The 18,217-nt window shown below is 48.0% G+C and overlaps 1 protein-coding gene across 1 annotated transcript in view; it reads right to left on the bottom strand.

Moving 5' to 3' along the window:
* The window catches only part of LOC144610865 (dual oxidase 2-like), a 78,953-nt gene that overhangs the window by 35,580 nt on the left and 25,156 nt on the right, over window positions 1–18,217 (bottom strand). The window contains exons 10-16 of the mRNA XM_078429834.1: window positions 16,147–16,284; window positions 13,355–13,474; window positions 10,905–11,098; window positions 9,727–9,912; window positions 7,586–7,811; window positions 5,141–5,234; window positions 3,660–3,835 (exon numbers count right to left, since the gene is read on the bottom strand). Of these exons, the coding sequence (XP_078285960.1) occupies window positions 3,660–3,835; window positions 5,141–5,234; window positions 7,586–7,811; window positions 9,727–9,912; window positions 10,905–11,098; window positions 13,355–13,474; window positions 16,147–16,284 (1,134 nt within the window). The remainder of the gene's footprint in view (window positions 1–3,659; window positions 3,836–5,140; window positions 5,235–7,585; window positions 7,812–9,726; window positions 9,913–10,904; window positions 11,099–13,354; window positions 13,475–16,146; window positions 16,285–18,217) is intronic.

The following is an 18,217-nucleotide window of genomic DNA, read 5'->3' as shown; positions in this document are numbered from 1 at the left end:
CAGCCCCTCCGTGCAGGAACACCAGGCCCATTTGCGGACCGTGTTCCAGCGGCTCCAAGACCACGGGCTCATAATCCAACCCTCCAAATGTCAATTCGGCCTTCCTGCTCTTGATTTTCTAGGGCACAGAATTACCCCTGCCGGCGCCTCCCCTTTGCCCGAAAAGGTGGAGGCTATCCGGGCATTTCCCAGGCCCACCACAGTGAAAGGGCTACAGGAGTTCGTAGGCATGGTTAATTTCTACCATAGGTTCGTTCCGGCAGCTGCGCGAGTCATGCGCCCGCTTTTCCAATGCCTTGCAGGGAATCCGGTAGAGTTGTTGTGGTCCCCGACCGCTGAGTCGGCTTTTACAGCAGCTAAGGCAGCCTTGGCAGACGCCACCATGTTGGTCCATCCGAGCCCCTCCGCCCCCACGGCCCTGACGGTTGACGCCTCTGACGTGGCGGTGGGCGGGGTTCTGGAGCAGCAGGTCGGTGGCCGTTGGCAGCCTTTAGCGTTTTTCAGCCGGCAACTAAATTCGGCCGACCTGAAGTATAGCGCATTTGACCGAGAGCTTCTGGCTCTCTATTTAGCTGTTCGTCATTTCAGGTACTTCCTCGAGGGCCGCCCATTTGTGGCATTTACGGACCACAAGCCATTAACATTTGCTTTTTTGAAATTGTCTGACCCATGGTCGGCCCGCCAGCAGCGGCATCTGACTGCTATCTCCGAATTTACCACCGATGTCCGTCATGACGCGGGTAAGCTTAACGCCGTTGCTGACGCCCTGTCTAGACCTGCTTTTCCCCCTATTTCGGCGGTGGACTGCGAGGTGGATCCCCAGGAGCTTGCGGAGGCACAGCTCCTAGCGGATACCGTTTCGACTTACCGGTCCACCACTTCGGGATTGAAGTTGGCCCAGGTAACTTGTGGGTCGGAGGGCACGAAAGTCTGGTGCGATGTTTCTCTTCCCCGTCCCAGGCCGGTAGTACCGCCCTCCCTTCAGCGCCGGGTTTTCGATGTCATTCATGGGCTGGCGCACCCGTCCATCCGCTCCACCTCTGCCTTGGTAGCAGCGAGGTTTGTCTGGCATGGCCTGCGGAAACAGGTAGCGGGGTGGGCACGTTCCTGCGTGCCCTGTCAGACCGCTAAAGTCCAGCGCCACGTCCAGCCCCCCGTACAGGATTTCGAGGTCCCGGCTGTTCGTTTTTTCCACATCCACGTGGATTTGGTCGGGCCTTTACCTTCCTCCCGGGGCTACACCCACCTCCTCACGGTGGTGGATCGGTTCACCCGGTGGCCAGAGGCTTTCCCATTGTTTGATATTTCGTCCGCGTCTTGTGCTAGGGCTTTGGCCCTTCATTGGGTAGCTCGTTTCGGGGTCCCGGCAGTTATTACCACTGACAGAGGGCCACAGTTCACTTCGTCCCTCTGGGCCGCGCTGGCAGAACTGTACGGGTCCAAGTTACAACCCACGACTGCTTATCACCCCCAGGCAAATGGACTCGTAGAAAGGTTCCACCGCCAACTTAAGTCGTCCCTCAGTGCAAGGCTTGAAGGCCCGGACTGGGTAGACCAACTCCCTTGGGTTCTTTTGGGCATCCGGACTGCTCCTAAGCTAGATCTCGGTGCGTCGTCCGCAGAGCTAGTATATGGCTCGACACTTCGAGTACCCGGAGATCTGTTTCCTGACCCTTCAGACCAGCTGCCTACCGTCCCATCAGTGTTAGCATCTCTCCGGGAACGGGTGGGCTCCCTGGCTCCAGTTCCGACTTCACGTCATGGGTGTCCCATGGTACATGAACCGTCTTCCCTGAAGGACTGTGAGTTTGTTTTTTTGCGTAAAGATGCCCATCGCGCCCCGTTGCAGAGGGTCTATCAAGGGCCGTTCCGGGTTTTGCGTAAGGGAACGGCTACCTTCACCTTAGACATGTGCGGCAAGAGTGAGCTCGTCTCGGTGTCCCGGCTCAAACCTGCCCATTTGGATCCGGATCAACCAGTCCTGGTCGGTCAAACCCCTAGGAGAGGCCGACCTCCGTTAGTTCCGCTCAGTCCAGGACCCCCCGTTCCGACAGTTCCTCCGGGACCCCCCGTTCCGGTAGTTCCTCCAGAACCTCCCGTCCCGGCTGTTCCGCCAAGTCCGGAACCTCCGGCTCCTGTGGTTCAGGCTGTCCCTCTCCGTACTCGTTATGGTCGCGAAATCCGGCTCCCTGTTAGGTTCCGCACCTCGGGTTCTGGGGGGGGGGTCATGTAGCGACCATAGAGAATGGTCCAGGTCGTCGAACCCTCGGATTGGCCAGCGAGGTCACGTGGGAACGCGACCATGGGGATTGGTCCAGGGAGCGACATCGCTGATTGGCCAGCGATGTCACGTGCGCGTTTGGCGCCCGATTCAGTCAGTTCGGCGAAGTCTTCAAGGAAGACAGTAAGTTTGTGATGGTTGTCCTTTACCTTGTTCTTTAACTCTGTATTCGAATATTGCGGCTGCAATAAACTTCCTCTACAACCAACAAGTTTCGGACTCGCCATAATATCAACCCCTCTCCCTCTCCCTCTCCCTCTCCCTCTCCCTCTCCCTCTCCCTCTCCCTCTCCCTCTCCCTCTCGCCCTCTCTATCTATCTATCTATCTCTCTCTCTCTCTCTCTCTCTCTCTCTCTCTCTCTCTCTCTCTCTCTCTCTCTCTCTCTCTCTCTCTCTCTCTCTCTCTCTCTCTCTCTCTCTCTCTCTCTCTCTCTCTCTCTCTCTCTCTCTCTCTCTCTCTCTCTCTCTCTCTCTCTCTCTCTCTCTCTCTCTCTCTCTCTATCTGTCTATCTGTCTCTCTCTAAAGCTGACCCATCTGATCCCCTTTGAAACTCTTCCCTCTCACCTGAAAACTATGCCCTCTTTCTTTTCAACGCCCCACCATAGGGGAAATATTTTGACCATCTACCCTATGCCTCTCATAATCTTATATTGCTTTACCAGATCACCTCCTAGCTTCCGTAGCTCCATGGTAAACAAGCCTAGCCTGTCCGTCCTCTCCCCGTAACGAAAGTCCTCACCCAACAGTTGGAACTTCCCCATAGCTAACAATGAACCATTCTATACGTCCTTGATCAGCATCCCCTTTGATCTGTACTTTCACACCTTACCCTTCCATACCTCTATGTCCCTCTCCCCTGACTTATAGAAGCATGGAAATATAGAAAATCGGTGCAGGAGGAGGCCATTCGTTCCTTCGAGCCAGCACTGCCATTCAATATGATCATCCAAAATCAGTACCCCGTTCCTGCTTTTACCCCATATCCCTTGACTCTCAGTCTGAAGAAGGGTCTCGACCCAAAAGGTTACCCATTCCTTCTCTCCAGAGGTGCTGCCTGTCCCGCTGAGTTACTCCAGCATTTGGTGTCTACCTCCAGCAAGGATCAAGTTGGCTTGTTCTTCCACTGCTAGTCTTCCTATGAATGAACAGGTTCTCCCAATGTTCTTACGCAATGCAAAACTCCGTGCCCACTGACCTGCTTTCAGATGGTTCACACCACACGGCACTTTCACCACGGTCCCTGAGGTTTCATGCCCAAGAACTCCAGCGTTTTATGCCCACCTTCAGTGTAAACCAGCACCGGCAGTTCCTTCCTACACGATGAGAAACGTACAGGTGGTTGTCCAGTTCTTTCGTTGATTTGTAGGCATCACTCACCTTTCACATTGAGCTGCGCAAACTGCAATTCATCTCCGTGATCCCGAAACAAGTAGTGAAAGTCCTCCCAGGTGAGGTCATCCTTGTCCTGAAATCCCGCAGCTTTGAACAGCGAGTCCATGATCTCATCCGCCTGCGCTTTCGATAAACAGTTGTGGGAGATCTCAATGAAGGACCTGGAAGAACAAAGCAGAAACGATGGCCGAGCTAGCACGGACATGATGGGCCGAAGGGCTGTACTGCTCCATGTTCACTATACCCACTCAAGCAAAGTCAGGAAAATGCAGTTATCTCTTTCTGTCAAAGACAAGAATATAAGGAAGAGCTATCAGGATTCCAAGCTGGTGAACATGGTGTTAAAAGAAGTCGTTATTTATACGGGCTTGACCCAATACTGAATAAAGGACTTCTGAGAGTAGGTGGTCGCCTAAATAAACTAGCGATGCCTGAAGAAGCTAAGCATCCAATTATTCTCTCGAAGGACTTTCATATTTCAACATTGCTGTTACGACGTATTCATGAACAGATCGGACATGGAGGAAGAAATCACATGTTGTCGAAACTTTGTAAAAAGATACTGGAGATCATGTCAGACGTTAAAGGTTTTGTGCGTACTTTGAGAAACACAAAGACTCTCATATACCGAGTATTATAGACAGGGATAAAAATGTTAAATAGAAACATGGAAACATAGAAAATACTTGCAGGAGGAGGCCAATTGGCCCTTCGAGCCAGCACCGCCATTCACTGTGATCGTGGCTGATCATCCACAATCAGTAACCCGTGTCTGCCTTCTCCTCATATCCCTTGATTCCACTAGCCCCCAGAGCTTTATCTAACTCTCTTTTAAATTCATCCAGTGAAATGGCCTCCACTGCCCTCTGTGGCAGAGAATTCCACAAATTCACAACTCTCTGGATGGTAACGTTTTTTTCCCATCGCAGTTTTAAATGGCCTCTCCTTTATTCTTAGACTGTTAACCCATTGGTCTCCCTGTGTTACAGATATTCCTTTTGTCCTCTCTCCCCCCTCCCCCGCCTGCACTACAACTGAAAACGAACATACGTTCTATTCTGAAGATGGGTCTCGACCTGAAAAATCACCTATCCGTGTTCTCCAGTGATGCTGCCTGACCCGCTGAGTTACTCCAGCACTTTGTGTTCCTTCTTTGATAACCAGCATCTGTAGCCTCTTGTTTCTACATACTTTCCCTCTTTCCCAGTTCTGAAACTTTATCTGCACTTTCCACAGATGCTGCCTGACCTGCTGAGCATTTCCAGCATTTTCCATTTTTATTTCAGATTTACATCATCTGCCGTTCTTTGATATCCATTAAAAAAAATAACCCAATTCTATAATATTTTAGCAAACACTAACAATTTGTGTGTTCATTTTTATCTTAAATGACTAATTTGTGAACTTCTGGTAAACAATAATAACTCAGAAGGTTTGCATGATATATGAAGTTTATCTGTGTTTACCTCAACAGTACAGAAAATTCCTCTTTGGATAGGAATCCGTTACCATCAACATCGTACATCTGGAACATGAGCTTAGACTTCTCCTCAGGAGACCCTGGGGGGAAAAAACATGAAAAAATATATTGGTCTGGTTGCAGCCTACCAGCCCCAACATTGAATTCCCCAAAGATAGACACAAAATGTTGGAGTAACTCAGCGGGTCAGGCAGCATCTCTCGAGAAAAGGACTAGGTGGCTTTTAGGGTGGAGACCCTTCACCAAAGAGGGGTCTCGACCTGAAATATCACCGAAGAAGGGCCTTGTTCCCAATGTTGGGGGAGTCCAGAACAAGGGGGGCACAGTTTAAGAATAAGGGGTAGGCCATTTAGAACTGAGATGAGGAAAAACATTTTCAGTCAGAGAGTTGTGAATCTGTGGAATTCTCTGCCTCAGAAGGCAGTGGAGGCCAATTCTCTGAATGCATTCAAGAGAGAGCTGGATGGAGCTCTTAAGGATAGCGGAGTCAGGGGGTATGGGGAGAAGGCGGGAACGGGATACTGAACTACTGGTAAACAATAATAAGTTAAGGTGTAGATTCGATGGGCCGAATGGCCTAATTCTGCTCTGATAACTTATGAACTTCTGAACAATAATGACTTTGTTTTAGAGAAAACTTCTGGTGTGGTAAAACTTCTGGTGTGCCAATCCAAACTGGACCATTTCCATGTCAGTCAGAGGAGTGTATTGTGTTTCATGGAGCGATTTTGTAAGTCTCTATCATGGGTACTTAAAGTTCCTGCATTAAGAGCTAAAGTTTCAGCTTGTTCTGCAAATCTGGCATGTGCCACAAAGACAGGTTCTTTTAAATGCTTTAAGTACCATGCCACATTGACATCTTGTTTTGTGCCTGCTGTAGCCAACAGAGGGACAAAGGCCACACAAGTTGGACTCCTGATTTGAGGAAGGACATTCTTGCTATTGAGGAAGTGCAGCGTAGGTTCACCAGGTTAATCCCTGGGATGGCAGGACTGACATGTGATGAAAGAATGGGTCGACTGGGCTTGTATTCACTGGAATTTAGGAGGATGAGAGGGAATCTTATAGAAACATATTAAATTCTTAAAAGATTGGACAGGCTAGATGCAGGAAAAATGTTCCCGAAGTTCGGGGAGTCCAGAACCAGGGGTCACAGTTTAAGAATAAGGGCTAGGCCATTTAGGACTGAGATGAGGAAAAACTTTTTCACCCAGAGAGTTGTGAATCTGTTGGAATTCTCTGCCACAGAAGGTAGTGGAGGCCAATTCACTGGATGTTTTCAAAAGAGAGTTAGATTTAGCTCTTAGGGCTAACAGAATCAAGGGATATGGGGAGAAAGCAGGAACGGGGTACTGGTTTTGGATGATCATCCTGACTACGGGTGCTGCACTGTAAGGAGTTTGTACGTTCTCCCCGTGACCTGCGTGGGTTTTCTCCGAGATCTTCGGTTTCCTCCCACACTCCAAAGACGTGCAGGTATGTAGGTTAATTGGCTGGGTAAATGTAAAAATTGTCCCTAGTGGGTGTAGGATAGTGTTAATGTATGGGGATCGCTGGGCGGCACGGACTTGGAGGGCCGAAAAGGCCTGTTTCCGGCTGTATATATATGATATGATATGATATGATATGATCATATTGAAAGGCGGTGCTGGCTCGAAGGGCTGGATGGCCTACTCCTGCACCTATGTTTCTATGTTTCTAAATAATCAAGCACTGCTCCCTCAGTCTCCATTCACTAATGCCAATTTACTCTCAATTCAATCAGTTCCAATATCAGGCAGGCTGGTCGCACATGGTTACCCATGCACTATATTGTCTCCTCTCACACAAGGGAACCCAAGAGAACATCGAGGAAGTGCAGTCCATCAAGTGTATCCCTCACACAAACCTCAATTAAGTCCGATGAGCTCAGCAGACACACCCTAACTTCAAGAGAATCAATTACACTAAGTACTATCGATAAACCCGAAACTTCTTCTTAGACAGGTCCCGGTCAAATGACCTTTGATGCACAGCACAGCTGTTGTTCAGAACTGCCATGATGCATATTTATCCAAAAGCACTGACTTGTTCATCTTTATCCCGTGACTTCATTGCAACATATCTCTAAAAGATCTCAATGATTTAAAGCAAGGTGCAGGAAGGAACTGCAGATGCTGGTTTAAACCAAAGAGAGACACAAAAGGCTGGAGTAACTCAGCGGGACAGGCAGCATCTCTCAGAGAGAAGGGATGGGTGACGTTTCGGGTCCTTCAGACTATATTTTGAAGCAGGAGTGAAAGGAGAAGTTGTTAAGGGTGAGAACAGAGAGTGTTAGTGGCGGGAAATTGGATGGTTCTGCGGATGAGGACGAAGGGTCTCGACTTGAAACGCCACCCATTCCTTCTCATTAAAGGCAAGGAGTGGCTCCACCAAGCTACCTCCCTCTTACCTTTCATGAATATGATCAGAATGTCAAAGAACTCTCGGAAAGATAGGTAACCATTTCCATCTTTGTCTGCAAGTGAGAACATTAGCTCAACGAACATGGAATCGTCCTTTAATCCCAGGGCATCGGCAAACTCCACCCGTGTTAACTCGCAGTTCAGAGATTCCTTTGTCTTCCTCGATATTTCAGTGTTGAAATCCCCGGCATCTGATCTATCAATCTCTAGAACCTGCAGAATAAACATAGAACATAGAACATAGATCAGTACAGCAGCTGAACTGGCCCTTGTAGATTAGTGTAATGGTGTCACTCATGTTATGTGTCATGCTTTTGTAGTTACGCCCCATTAGCTTTTGAGTGACCACTGCTTGCGATATTCGGGTTAATGTAAGTGGAACGTGCAGGCGTGAGGTTGTGCGTGCTATGTAGTTAATAAAGTCTTTGGATCGTTATCCAGGTGTAAGGCTTCTGTTATTATATAGTCACCACAACAGCCCTTCAGCCTAGAATGTCCGTGCCGGGCTTGAAGTCAGGTTGAGCTCATCTCCTCTCCCTGCACTTGATCCATATGCCTCTATTCCCCGCAGATACATGTGCCTACCTAAAAGCCTCTTAAATGCCACTATCATATCGGTCTGGTGGCACGGTGGCGCAGCGGTAGAGCTACTGCCTTACAGCGCCAGAGACCCGGGTTCCATCCCGACTACGGGTGCTGTCCGTACGTAGTTTGTACGTTCTCCCCGTGACCTGCATTGGTTTTCTCCGAGAACTTCGGTTTCCTCCCTCAATCCAAAGACGTGCAGGTTTGAAGGTTCATTGGTTTGGTGTATGTGTGTGTAGGATAGTGTTAGTGTGCGGGGATCGCTGGTCAGCACGGACTCAGTGGGCCGAAGGGCCTGTTTCCGCGCTGTATCTCTGAACTAATAACGTTATTCCCTTTATCGTGTACCTGTACACTCCGGATGGCTCGATTGTTATCATGTTTAAGAAGGAACTGCAGATGCTGGTTTAAACTGAAACATAGAAACATAGAAACATAGGAAATAGGTGCAGGAGTAGGCCATTCGGCCCTTCGAGCCTGCACCGCCATTCAATATGATCATGGCTGATCATCCAGCTCAGTAGCCTGTACCTGCCTTCTCTCCATACCTCCTGATCTCTTTAGCAAAAAGATATCAAAAAGATATTTACAAAAAGCTGGAGTAACTCAGTGGGTCAGACAGCATTTTGATTTATTCACAAAATGCCGGAGTAACTCCGCAGGTCAGGCAGCATCTCGGGAGAGAAGGAATGGGAGACGTTTCGGGTCGAGACCCTTCTTCAGACTGAAGGATCTTTACCTGAAATGTCAACTATTCCTTTTCTCCAAAGGTGCTGCCTGACCCGCTGAGTTACTCCAGCTTTTTTGTGTAATCATGTATAGTCTTTCCACTGACTACCTCTAAACTCAACAAAACTAAACTCAAATACAATAAAAGAAAATAAAGATATCTAAAGAAAGTTCCCCACCAGAAACAATGCCTAGTTTAGTTTAGTTTAAAGATACAACGCAGAAGCAGGCCCTTCGTCCCACCGAGTCCGTGCTGGCCAACAATCTCCGCACACTAACAGTATCCTACACACACACTAGGGTCCATTTGCAATTATACCAAACCAATCAACCTGAAAACCCCTAGGGCGGCACGGTGGCGCAGCGGTAGAGTTGCTGCCTTACAGCGAATGCAGCGCCGGAGACTCAGGTTCGATCCTGACTACGGGCGCCGTCTGTACGGAGTTTGTACGTTCTCCCCGTGGCCTGCGTGGGTTTTCTCCGAGATCTTCGGTTTCCTCCCACACTCCAAAGACGTACAGGTATGTAGGTTAATTGACTGGGTAAAATGTAAATAAAATTGTTCCTAGTGTGTGTAGGATAGTGTTAATGTGCGGGGATCGCTGGGCGGCGCGGACTCGGTGGGCCGAAGGGCCTGTTTCCGCGCTGTATCTCTAAATCTAAATCTAAATCTAAATGTCTTTGGGGTGCGCCTATTCATGTTCTCCAGAGATGCTGCCTGAACTGCTGAGTTCCTCCAGCACTTGGTGTCTTTTTTTTGTAAACCAGAATCTGCAGTTCCTCGCCGACCTTATATGTCCTATTTCGGTCTTACCTGCGCAAACACTCGCCGAAAGAACGTATCTAAGATCTGGTTCCGCTGCTGTTTGGTGACGGCTTCTTTGAAGATGGTTCTCTGGCTCGTCTCATTGACCAACAGGTGAGCTCCATTGTTGGCAAGTTGCTTCCTCAGCTGTTCAATGAATTCCTGATGGTCCTCCTCAGTGTCAAACAGCAGCACCTAATGCAAAGCAGAAACAGAACGAACACGGTCACTGATAATGCCACAGCATTGCATCTCCACCACATGGTACTGAGAATCTAAGCTATTAGCTGATATAGTCAATTAGAGATATTATATTTTGTTGTAGTAGAGATGGTTTCTTTTGTTGTTCTAGCTAATATAAAATGAATGCTTATTTTAGTGGAAAGCAGTAAGATGGATGCTTGTGGCAGAAATGTTATCCTTGGGAACAGAATGTGTTTGTCCCTTTACGAATGACAAGGAGTGTACAGAAGAGATGGGCTCTTGTCCTCTCCCACTACTCTGTCTGACTGCGAGTGCTGTGTATTGAAACAGTAAAGCAAGGTCATGCAGCTACGAGATTGCTCGTCTATAGAGATAAGAACGTTTCTTTCTTAGTAACAACTCCTTATTTGGGTGCGTGTGAAAGTAGGTAAAGTTTTGAATCCACTCTAGGTAAATTGATGCGTTTCTCTAAAAACATGTGACTTATATTAATGGTTTGGTTTCTGAGCATGTGACCTGTATCAATGATTTTGTCTTCTCTGTAACCATGGGAATTGTATTAGATGTGTAATTGGTCCTTGTATTAGATGTGTAATTGGTCCTTGATTTCTTTTTGTCACACCTCTCTTTTTCTGTATAAAAAAGTAAACAATCGTGGAGAAGTTGTTCTTCCCCTCCCCTGAGTTGAGGTCTTTTCAGACACTAGTGTTGTGTCTGGAGATCTTCTCGGGAAGAACCCCATGGTGGAATAAATCTGATGTGCTAATCCAGTATCACGTGTGATTATTCAGACTGAAGGTAAAGAATTTGATTTAACAGTACCATTCATCAATAATGTTCCCAATGTTGGGGGAGTCCAGAACCAGGGGCCACAGTCTAAGAATAAAGGGGAGGCCATTTAAAACTGAGGTGAGGAAAAACTTTTTTCAAATGGATACCATGATACCATCCACTGAAGTGCAGGGACAAGCATAGATGCTCACCAGATCGTACTCCTTGGGAACCTTAAGCAGTAGGACCTTCTGATCATTGTTCGATGTGATAACGTGCATGTCCTTGGTGAGATTAATGATGCGGGTTAGGGAACATTTGCTGTCCAACACCCTGATGCAATAATTGGGATCGAGGCACAGGTCCACTGTTCGAAGAGACTCGTTAGGTCCTTGCCACTCAGAAGCTAAAGATTGGAGCAGAAGATGGGGCACAGTTTAGTTTAGTTTAATTTATTGTCACGTGTACCGAGAGGTACAATTAAAAGCATTTTGTTGCGTGCTAACCAATTAGCGGAAAGACAATACATGGTTACAATCGAGCTGCCACGGCGTATGGATAGTTTAGTTTAGTTTAGAGATACAGCACGGAAACAGGCCCTTCGGCCCACCGAGTCCGTGCCGCCCAGCGATCCCCGCACATTAACACTATCCTACACACACTAGATTTTTTTTTTAGATTTAGATTTAGAGATACAGCGCGGAAACAGGCCCTTCGGCCCACCGAGTCCACACCGACTAACGATCCCCGCACATTAACACTATCCTACACACACTAGGGACAATTTACACTTGTACCAAGCCAATTAACCTGCATACCTGTACGTCTTTGGAGAGGGGGAGGAAACTGCAGATCTCGGAGAAAACCCACGTATTCACGGGGAGAACGTGCAAACTCCGTACGGACAGCACCCGTAATCGGGATCGAACCCGGGTCTCTGGTGCTGCAAGGGGTGTAAGGCAGCAACTCTACCGCTGCGCCACCGTTAGAGTAAGAAATACTGCTGTTGGAGTAGTGGGTTAAAAAAGTGGAGTGACTGTAATGAGTGGTTGCAGATCCACTTCTGGGACCAGCATGCATAGAGCTGCCTGGCCTGGGCGCCATTTTGGACTTTCATCCAAGTTAGCAGGCAGCATCTGAGCTCACTTTGGAAACGAAGACTCAGTGGTCTTCTAATTAGAAATTTGTTTAATTCAATTTTCAAGATGTGGGTGCCATTGGCAACAGGAGCATTTCATCGCCCATTGTTCCCTGTGCACTGAGCGATTTGTTGGGCTATTTCATGTTTTCCCACTGTTATAGGGAAATGAAAATCTATCAATCTCAAAAATAATATCAGCTTGCATCAGTTGCCATTTGGGGAAAATAGTTTCAAATGTCCACCACTCTCTGTGGGCTGATGTTTCCTAACTCCACCAGCAAAATGTTCTGGCTCAGAATTTTAGATTGTCGACAAACCTCAAAATTCCCAACTAGCAGAAATAACATATCGCCATTTTCCCCAATCTGTTCCCTGTAATACAGTGTTTAGAAAACTTTGATTAAATCGTCTCTTAACCTGACTTCAAGGGAATACCAGCCAAGTTGATGTAGAGGTCTCTTGTAAGCTAAAAGGATACAAAGTGCTGTACGATACTGATAGGAATATCTGTGGAATCCTCTGCCTCAGAAGGCAGTGGAGGCCAATTCTCTGAATGCATTCAAGAGAGAGCTGGATAGAGCTCTTAAGGATAGCAGAGTCAGGGGGTATGGGGAGAAGGCAGGAACGGGGTACTGATTGAGAATGATCAGCCATGTTCACATTGAATGGCGGTGCTGGCTTGAAGGGCCGAATGGCCACCTCCTGCACCTATTGTCTATTGTCTGTTGTTTAGAATGGACTCCCCCCCCCCCCCCCCCCAACACTCCCCCCCCCCCCCCCCCAAGTCTTTTTCTACTGTTTAGAGAGATATGGTAAATGGGACTATCTTAGATGTGGCATCTTGATCAGCACTAACATGTCGGGCCGAAGGGCCTGTTTCTATGCTGCTTGACTCTACGACACCAATTTGGGACTAGACTGCCATCGTGATTGGTTAAGGTATATGAAAATCAGGACCAAAAGTTAGCTCTGGTAATCCCACAGCCCTAGAAAACACCTGCCCTCAAAGGAGGCATTATACCGGGTTATTTCTATGTCACTCTACATCACAATCCTCTGTCCCACTTTCCAATCACGGTACTTCCCTCTGAAACCAGTGCCATTTCCTTCCACTACTGGAGCTTGAACCAACAATTAACACTGAAGAGTCTCCAATTTCCATGGTCTCCTATTGAAATTCATTCATGGCAACACTCATTTCCCCTTGATTAGTTCCTTTGTTACCCATTCCAAAGGATTACTAGGATTTGGAGATACATAGAACAGGCCAACTGTGCACCTGTGCATTTTATTTCAACGCATTCTAGATCTCATTTTCCCCCTTGCGATATTAAGCGTTCTCAGGATTGTCTTCTCTGAGATGTCCTACTTAAAGAAAGCTGAGACAGGTCATGGGGCCACCCTTGTTTTGGCCTGACATTAACCTGACAAGGAGATACGTGAATGAAAGCACATAGCGTCTTTAGCCAAGATCTTTAGATATCACATACCTTCCCCCAGTAAAACTAAGTATCAGGTTACCTCTGATTCCAGGTCTATATTCACTCTTCTTCTTTACAGATTCCTTCCTGTTTGTTTTTTGTAGTTTCTTGAACTGTGTTTTACGATACAAGGCGACAGCATAAGCAGGAATCAGGCAAACTGGAAAACAAGGATGGTTTTCACCTCTTCATTAATCACTCACATAAACAGTTTGACACTGAGTTCTTTCTCATTTCGCATGATTGAGGAGGGTAAGTCATACACCATATCACAACACAAAAGAGAAAACAAGTACTTATAGAGTAAATTATACAACAACTAGAAATCTTGTCCCATGGCCAACACATTCCTTTAAAAGTGTGTTTGCTGTAAGAGTGCAGAGAAGCTAGTTTTGCGGAATGACATTAAGAGAAAAGCTTAACTAATTTGACTGGGCAGTGTTGACTGAGGAATTAACACAAGTCGGTTGGGAATGTTCCAAGAAATGTCGTAAAAGGCGCGAGGAGACGCGAAGATGTGGGGATGGTCAGGAAAATTGTTCTATTGCTTAAAAATTTGGGGGAAAATTGGGCAGCTCACAGGAGAATTAGTTCAGTTTGGGAATAATCGTTCGCCTTGTTTAGTTTGGTTTAGTTTAGAGATACAGCGCGGAAACAGGCCCTTCGGCCCACCGAGTCCGCACCGACCAGCGATCCCCGCACATTAACACTGTCCTCACACACACTAGAGAAGATTTACGCTCATACCAAGCCAATTAACCTACAAACCTGTAAGTCTTTGGAGTGTGGGAGGAAACCGACAATCTCGGAGAAAACCCACGCGGTCACAGAGAGAAGGTACAAACTCCGTACAGACAGCACCCGGAGTCGGGATCGAACCCGGGTTTCCGGGGCTGAAAGGGCTGTGAGGCAACAACTCTCCCGCTGCGCCACCGTGCCGCCCTGCGTTGGGATTTTAAAGATCCTAACCGTTACAGATCCTGGGTTTTCTCCGAGATCTTCGGTTTCCTCCCACACTCCAAAGACGTGCGGGTTTGTAGGTTAATTGGCTTGGTAAATGTAAAAAAAAATGTCCCTAGTGTGTGTAGGATAGTGTCAATGTGCGGGGATCGCTGGTCGGCGAAGACCCGGTGGGCCGAAGGGCCTGTTTCCGCGCTGAATCTCTAAACTAAACTAAACTAAACCTCTGAAATGTTTAGAACATAGAACAGTACTGTGCAGGAGCAAACTCTTATGGCCCATAATGTCTGTGCCGATGTTGCCATGTTAAATTGATCTCCTTTACCTGCACATACGATATGATGCAATATGGTAGAACCTTATTTATTGCAGGAGGGAAATTGATCTGCCAACAGTCATAAAACACAAAATACATGAAACATGAAATTAAAGTGACGAGTGGAAAGGATTGGGGATGTGCAAAGATTGGGTAGGGAGGGGGGGGAGGGGAGTCAGTCCACTGGACAATCTCTGACATCCCCTTAAATATACCTGGACTATCTCTGACATCCCCTTAAATATACCTGGACTATCTCTGACATCCCCTTAAATATACCTGGACTATCTCTGACATCTCCCTCCCGTTTCTGGACCTCACCATCTCCATCACAGGAGAAAAACTAGTGACGGACATTTACTACAAGCCCACCGACTCGCACAGCTATCTGGACTACACTTCTTCCCACCCGGTCCCCTGCAAAAAGTCTATCCCCTACTTCCAATTCCTCCGTCTACGCCGCATCTGCGCCCGGGATGAGGTGTTTCAGACTAGGGCTTCCGAGATGTCCTCGTTCTTCAGAAAACGGGGCTTCCCCTCCTCCATTATAGATGAGGCTCTCATTAGGGTCTCTTCTACATCTCGCAGCTCCGCTCTTGCTCCCCCTCCCCCCACTCGTAACAAGGACAGGATCCCCCTCGTTCTCACCTTCCACCCCACCAGCCAGCGGATCCAACATATCATCCACCAACATTTCCGTCACCTACAACAGGACCCCACCACTGGCCATATCTTCCCATCCCCTCCCCTCTCTGCGTTCCGCAGAGACCGTTCCCTCCGTAACTCCCTGGTCCACTCGTCCCTTCCTACCCAAACCACCCCAACCCCGGGCACTTTCCCTTGCAACCGCACGAGATGCAACACCTGTCCCTTTACCTCCCCCCTCAACTCCATCAAAGGACCCAAACATTCTTTCCAGGTGAGACAGAGGTTCACCTGCACCTCCTCCAACCTCATCTATTGCATCCGCTGCTCTAGATGTCAACTTATTTATATCGGCGAAACCAAGCGCAGGCTCGGCGATCGCTTCGCTGAACACCTGCGCTCGGTCCGCATTAACGCAACTGATCTCCCGGTGGCCCAGCACTTTAACTCCCCCTCCCATTCCCAGTCTGACCTCTCTGTCATGGGCCTCCTCCAGTGCCATAGTGAGGCCCGCCGGAAATTGGAGGAGCAGCACCTCATATTTCGCCTGGGCAGTGGTATGAACGTCGACTTCTCCAACTTCAGATAGCTCCTCTGTCCCTCCCTTCCCCTCCTCCTTCCCAGATCTCCCTCTATCTTCCTGTCTCCACCTATATCCTTCCTTTGTCCCACCCCCGACATCAGTCTGAAGAAGGGTCTCGACCCGAAACATCACCCATTCCTTCTCTCCCGAGATGCTGCCTGACCTGCTGAGTTACTCCAGCATTTTGTGAATAAATCAGTCTACCCCACGACAGAAGGGGGCGGAGTTGTACGGTTTGATAGCCACAGGGAAGAAGGATCTCCTGTGGCGTTGTGCACTTGGAATGCACACATGATCCATGGTGTGGAGTGGAGGGACGTTTACTAACCTAGTGGTAAACAGCAAAGCAGTACAATGATGATCCCGAAGGGGGCACCACTTCCTTCGAAGTAGTTTATTGCGATCGGGCCGGTGCAGGGCTCCAAGTCGTTGACAGTCAACTGTTTTGGCTGTTGGCATCTGTCCCCTGTTGGAAAACAATCAGCAAGCAAGCACAATTAGAAGGAGAGGTCTCTTTGGAAGATCAGGAAGGATTTGTTGGGGGATTTCCCAACACCACCAGGTATTACAGAACTGTGGAGTTGTACCACCACATTGCCCCATCCTTCCCGCTTCTACTCTGCGTTTAGATTTTTAAAGCTTTTTTTAGATTTAGAGATACAGCACGGAAACAGGCCCTTCAGCCCACCGGGTCCGTGCCGCCCAGCAATCCCTGCACATTAACACTATCCTACACACACTAGGGACAACTTTTACATTTGCCTGGCCAATTAACCTGGACGCCAGGTCCAAATACCTGTACGTCTTTGGAGTGTGGGAGGAAACCGAAGATCTTGTCATATGTTGAAAGACTGGAGAGACTAGGCTTGTATACACTGGAATTTAGAAGGATGAGAGGGGATCTTATCGAAACGTATAAGATTATCAAGGGGTTGGACACGTTAGAGGCAGGAAACATGTTCCCAATGTTGGGGGAGTCCAGAACCAGGGGCCACAGTTTAAGAATAAAGGGTAGACCATTTAGAACAGAGATGAGGAAAAACTTTTTCAGTCAGAGAGTTGTGAATCTGTGGAATTATCTGCCTCAGAAGGCAGTGGAGGCCAATTCTCTGAATACATTCAAGAGAGAGCTAGATAGAGCTCTTAAGGAAAGCGGAGTCAGGGGGTATGGGGAGAAGGCAGGAACAGGGTACTGATTGAGAATGATCAGCCATGATCACATTGAATGGCGGTGCTGGCTCGAAGGGCCAAATGGTCTCCTCCTGCACCTATTATCTATTGTCTATCTTGGAGAAAACCCACGCAGGTCACGGGGAGAACGTACAAACTCCGTACAGACGGGGCCCGTAGTCAGGATCGAACCTGAGTCTCCGTTGTTGCATTCGCTGTAAGGCAGCAACTCTACCGCTGCGCCACCGTGCTGCCGGCGTTACAGATGCTCCTCAACTTACGATATTTTGACTTTACGATGGTGGAAAAGCGACACACATTCAGTAGAAACCGTACTTCGAATTTTTAATTTTGATCTTTTCCTGGGCTTTCCCAGACTCGCAGACCTGTGCGCTGCTCACACCGGCAGCGGCTTACGCGGTACGATACTCTCTGGTGATGCCGGGCAACGGCAGCGAGCCGCGGCTCCCAGTCACCCACCGATTGGGAACTGCCACGGGCATGATGTTGGGTAGGTTAGGTGGATGATGTTGGGTAGGTTAGGTGGCTATGATGTTGGGTAGGTTAGGTGTCTATGATGTTGGGTAGGTTAGGTGGCTATGATGTTGGGTAGGTTAGGTGTCTATGATGTTGGGTAGCTTAAGTGGCTATGATGTTCAGTAGGTTAGATGGCTATGATGTTGTGTAGGTTAGGTGGCTATGATGTTGGGTAGGTTAGGTGTCTATGATGTTGGGTAGGTTAGGTGTCTATGATGTTGGGTAGGTTAGGTGGCTATGATGTTGGGTAGGTTAGGTGTCTATGATGCTGGGTAGGTTAGGTGGCTCTGATGTTGGGTAGGTTAGGTGGCTCTGATGTTGGGTAGGTTAGGTGGCTATGATGTTCTGTAGGTTTGGTGTATTAAATGCATTTTCCACCTACGATATTTTCAATTTACGATGGGTTTATCAGCACACAACCCCCATCGTAAGTCGAGGAGCACCTGTATTCTAAAATAGCAAAGCTAACATTTGCACTTCTACAGCACCTTCTGTCATCTCAGGTGAGCCCAAAACACTTATAACAGCAATTTATAGACACTGAAAGCTGGGATAGCTCAACTGGTCAGACAGCATCTCTGGAGAGAAGGAATAGGTGACGTTTCGGGTCGAGACCCTTCTTCAGACTTCTGAGTTCTTTAGTCTGAAGAAGGGCCTCGACCCAATACGTCACCTATTCCTTTTCTCCCAGA

Source organism: Rhinoraja longicauda, chromosome 38 (assembly GCF_053455715.1).
Source record: "Rhinoraja longicauda isolate Sanriku21f chromosome 38, sRhiLon1.1, whole genome shotgun sequence".
NCBI classification, from domain to species: domain Eukaryota; kingdom Metazoa; phylum Chordata; class Chondrichthyes; order Rajiformes; family Arhynchobatidae; genus Rhinoraja; species Rhinoraja longicauda.
Note: the sequence above shows the minus strand (reverse complement) of the source record. Positions and strands in the feature narration are given on the sequence as shown.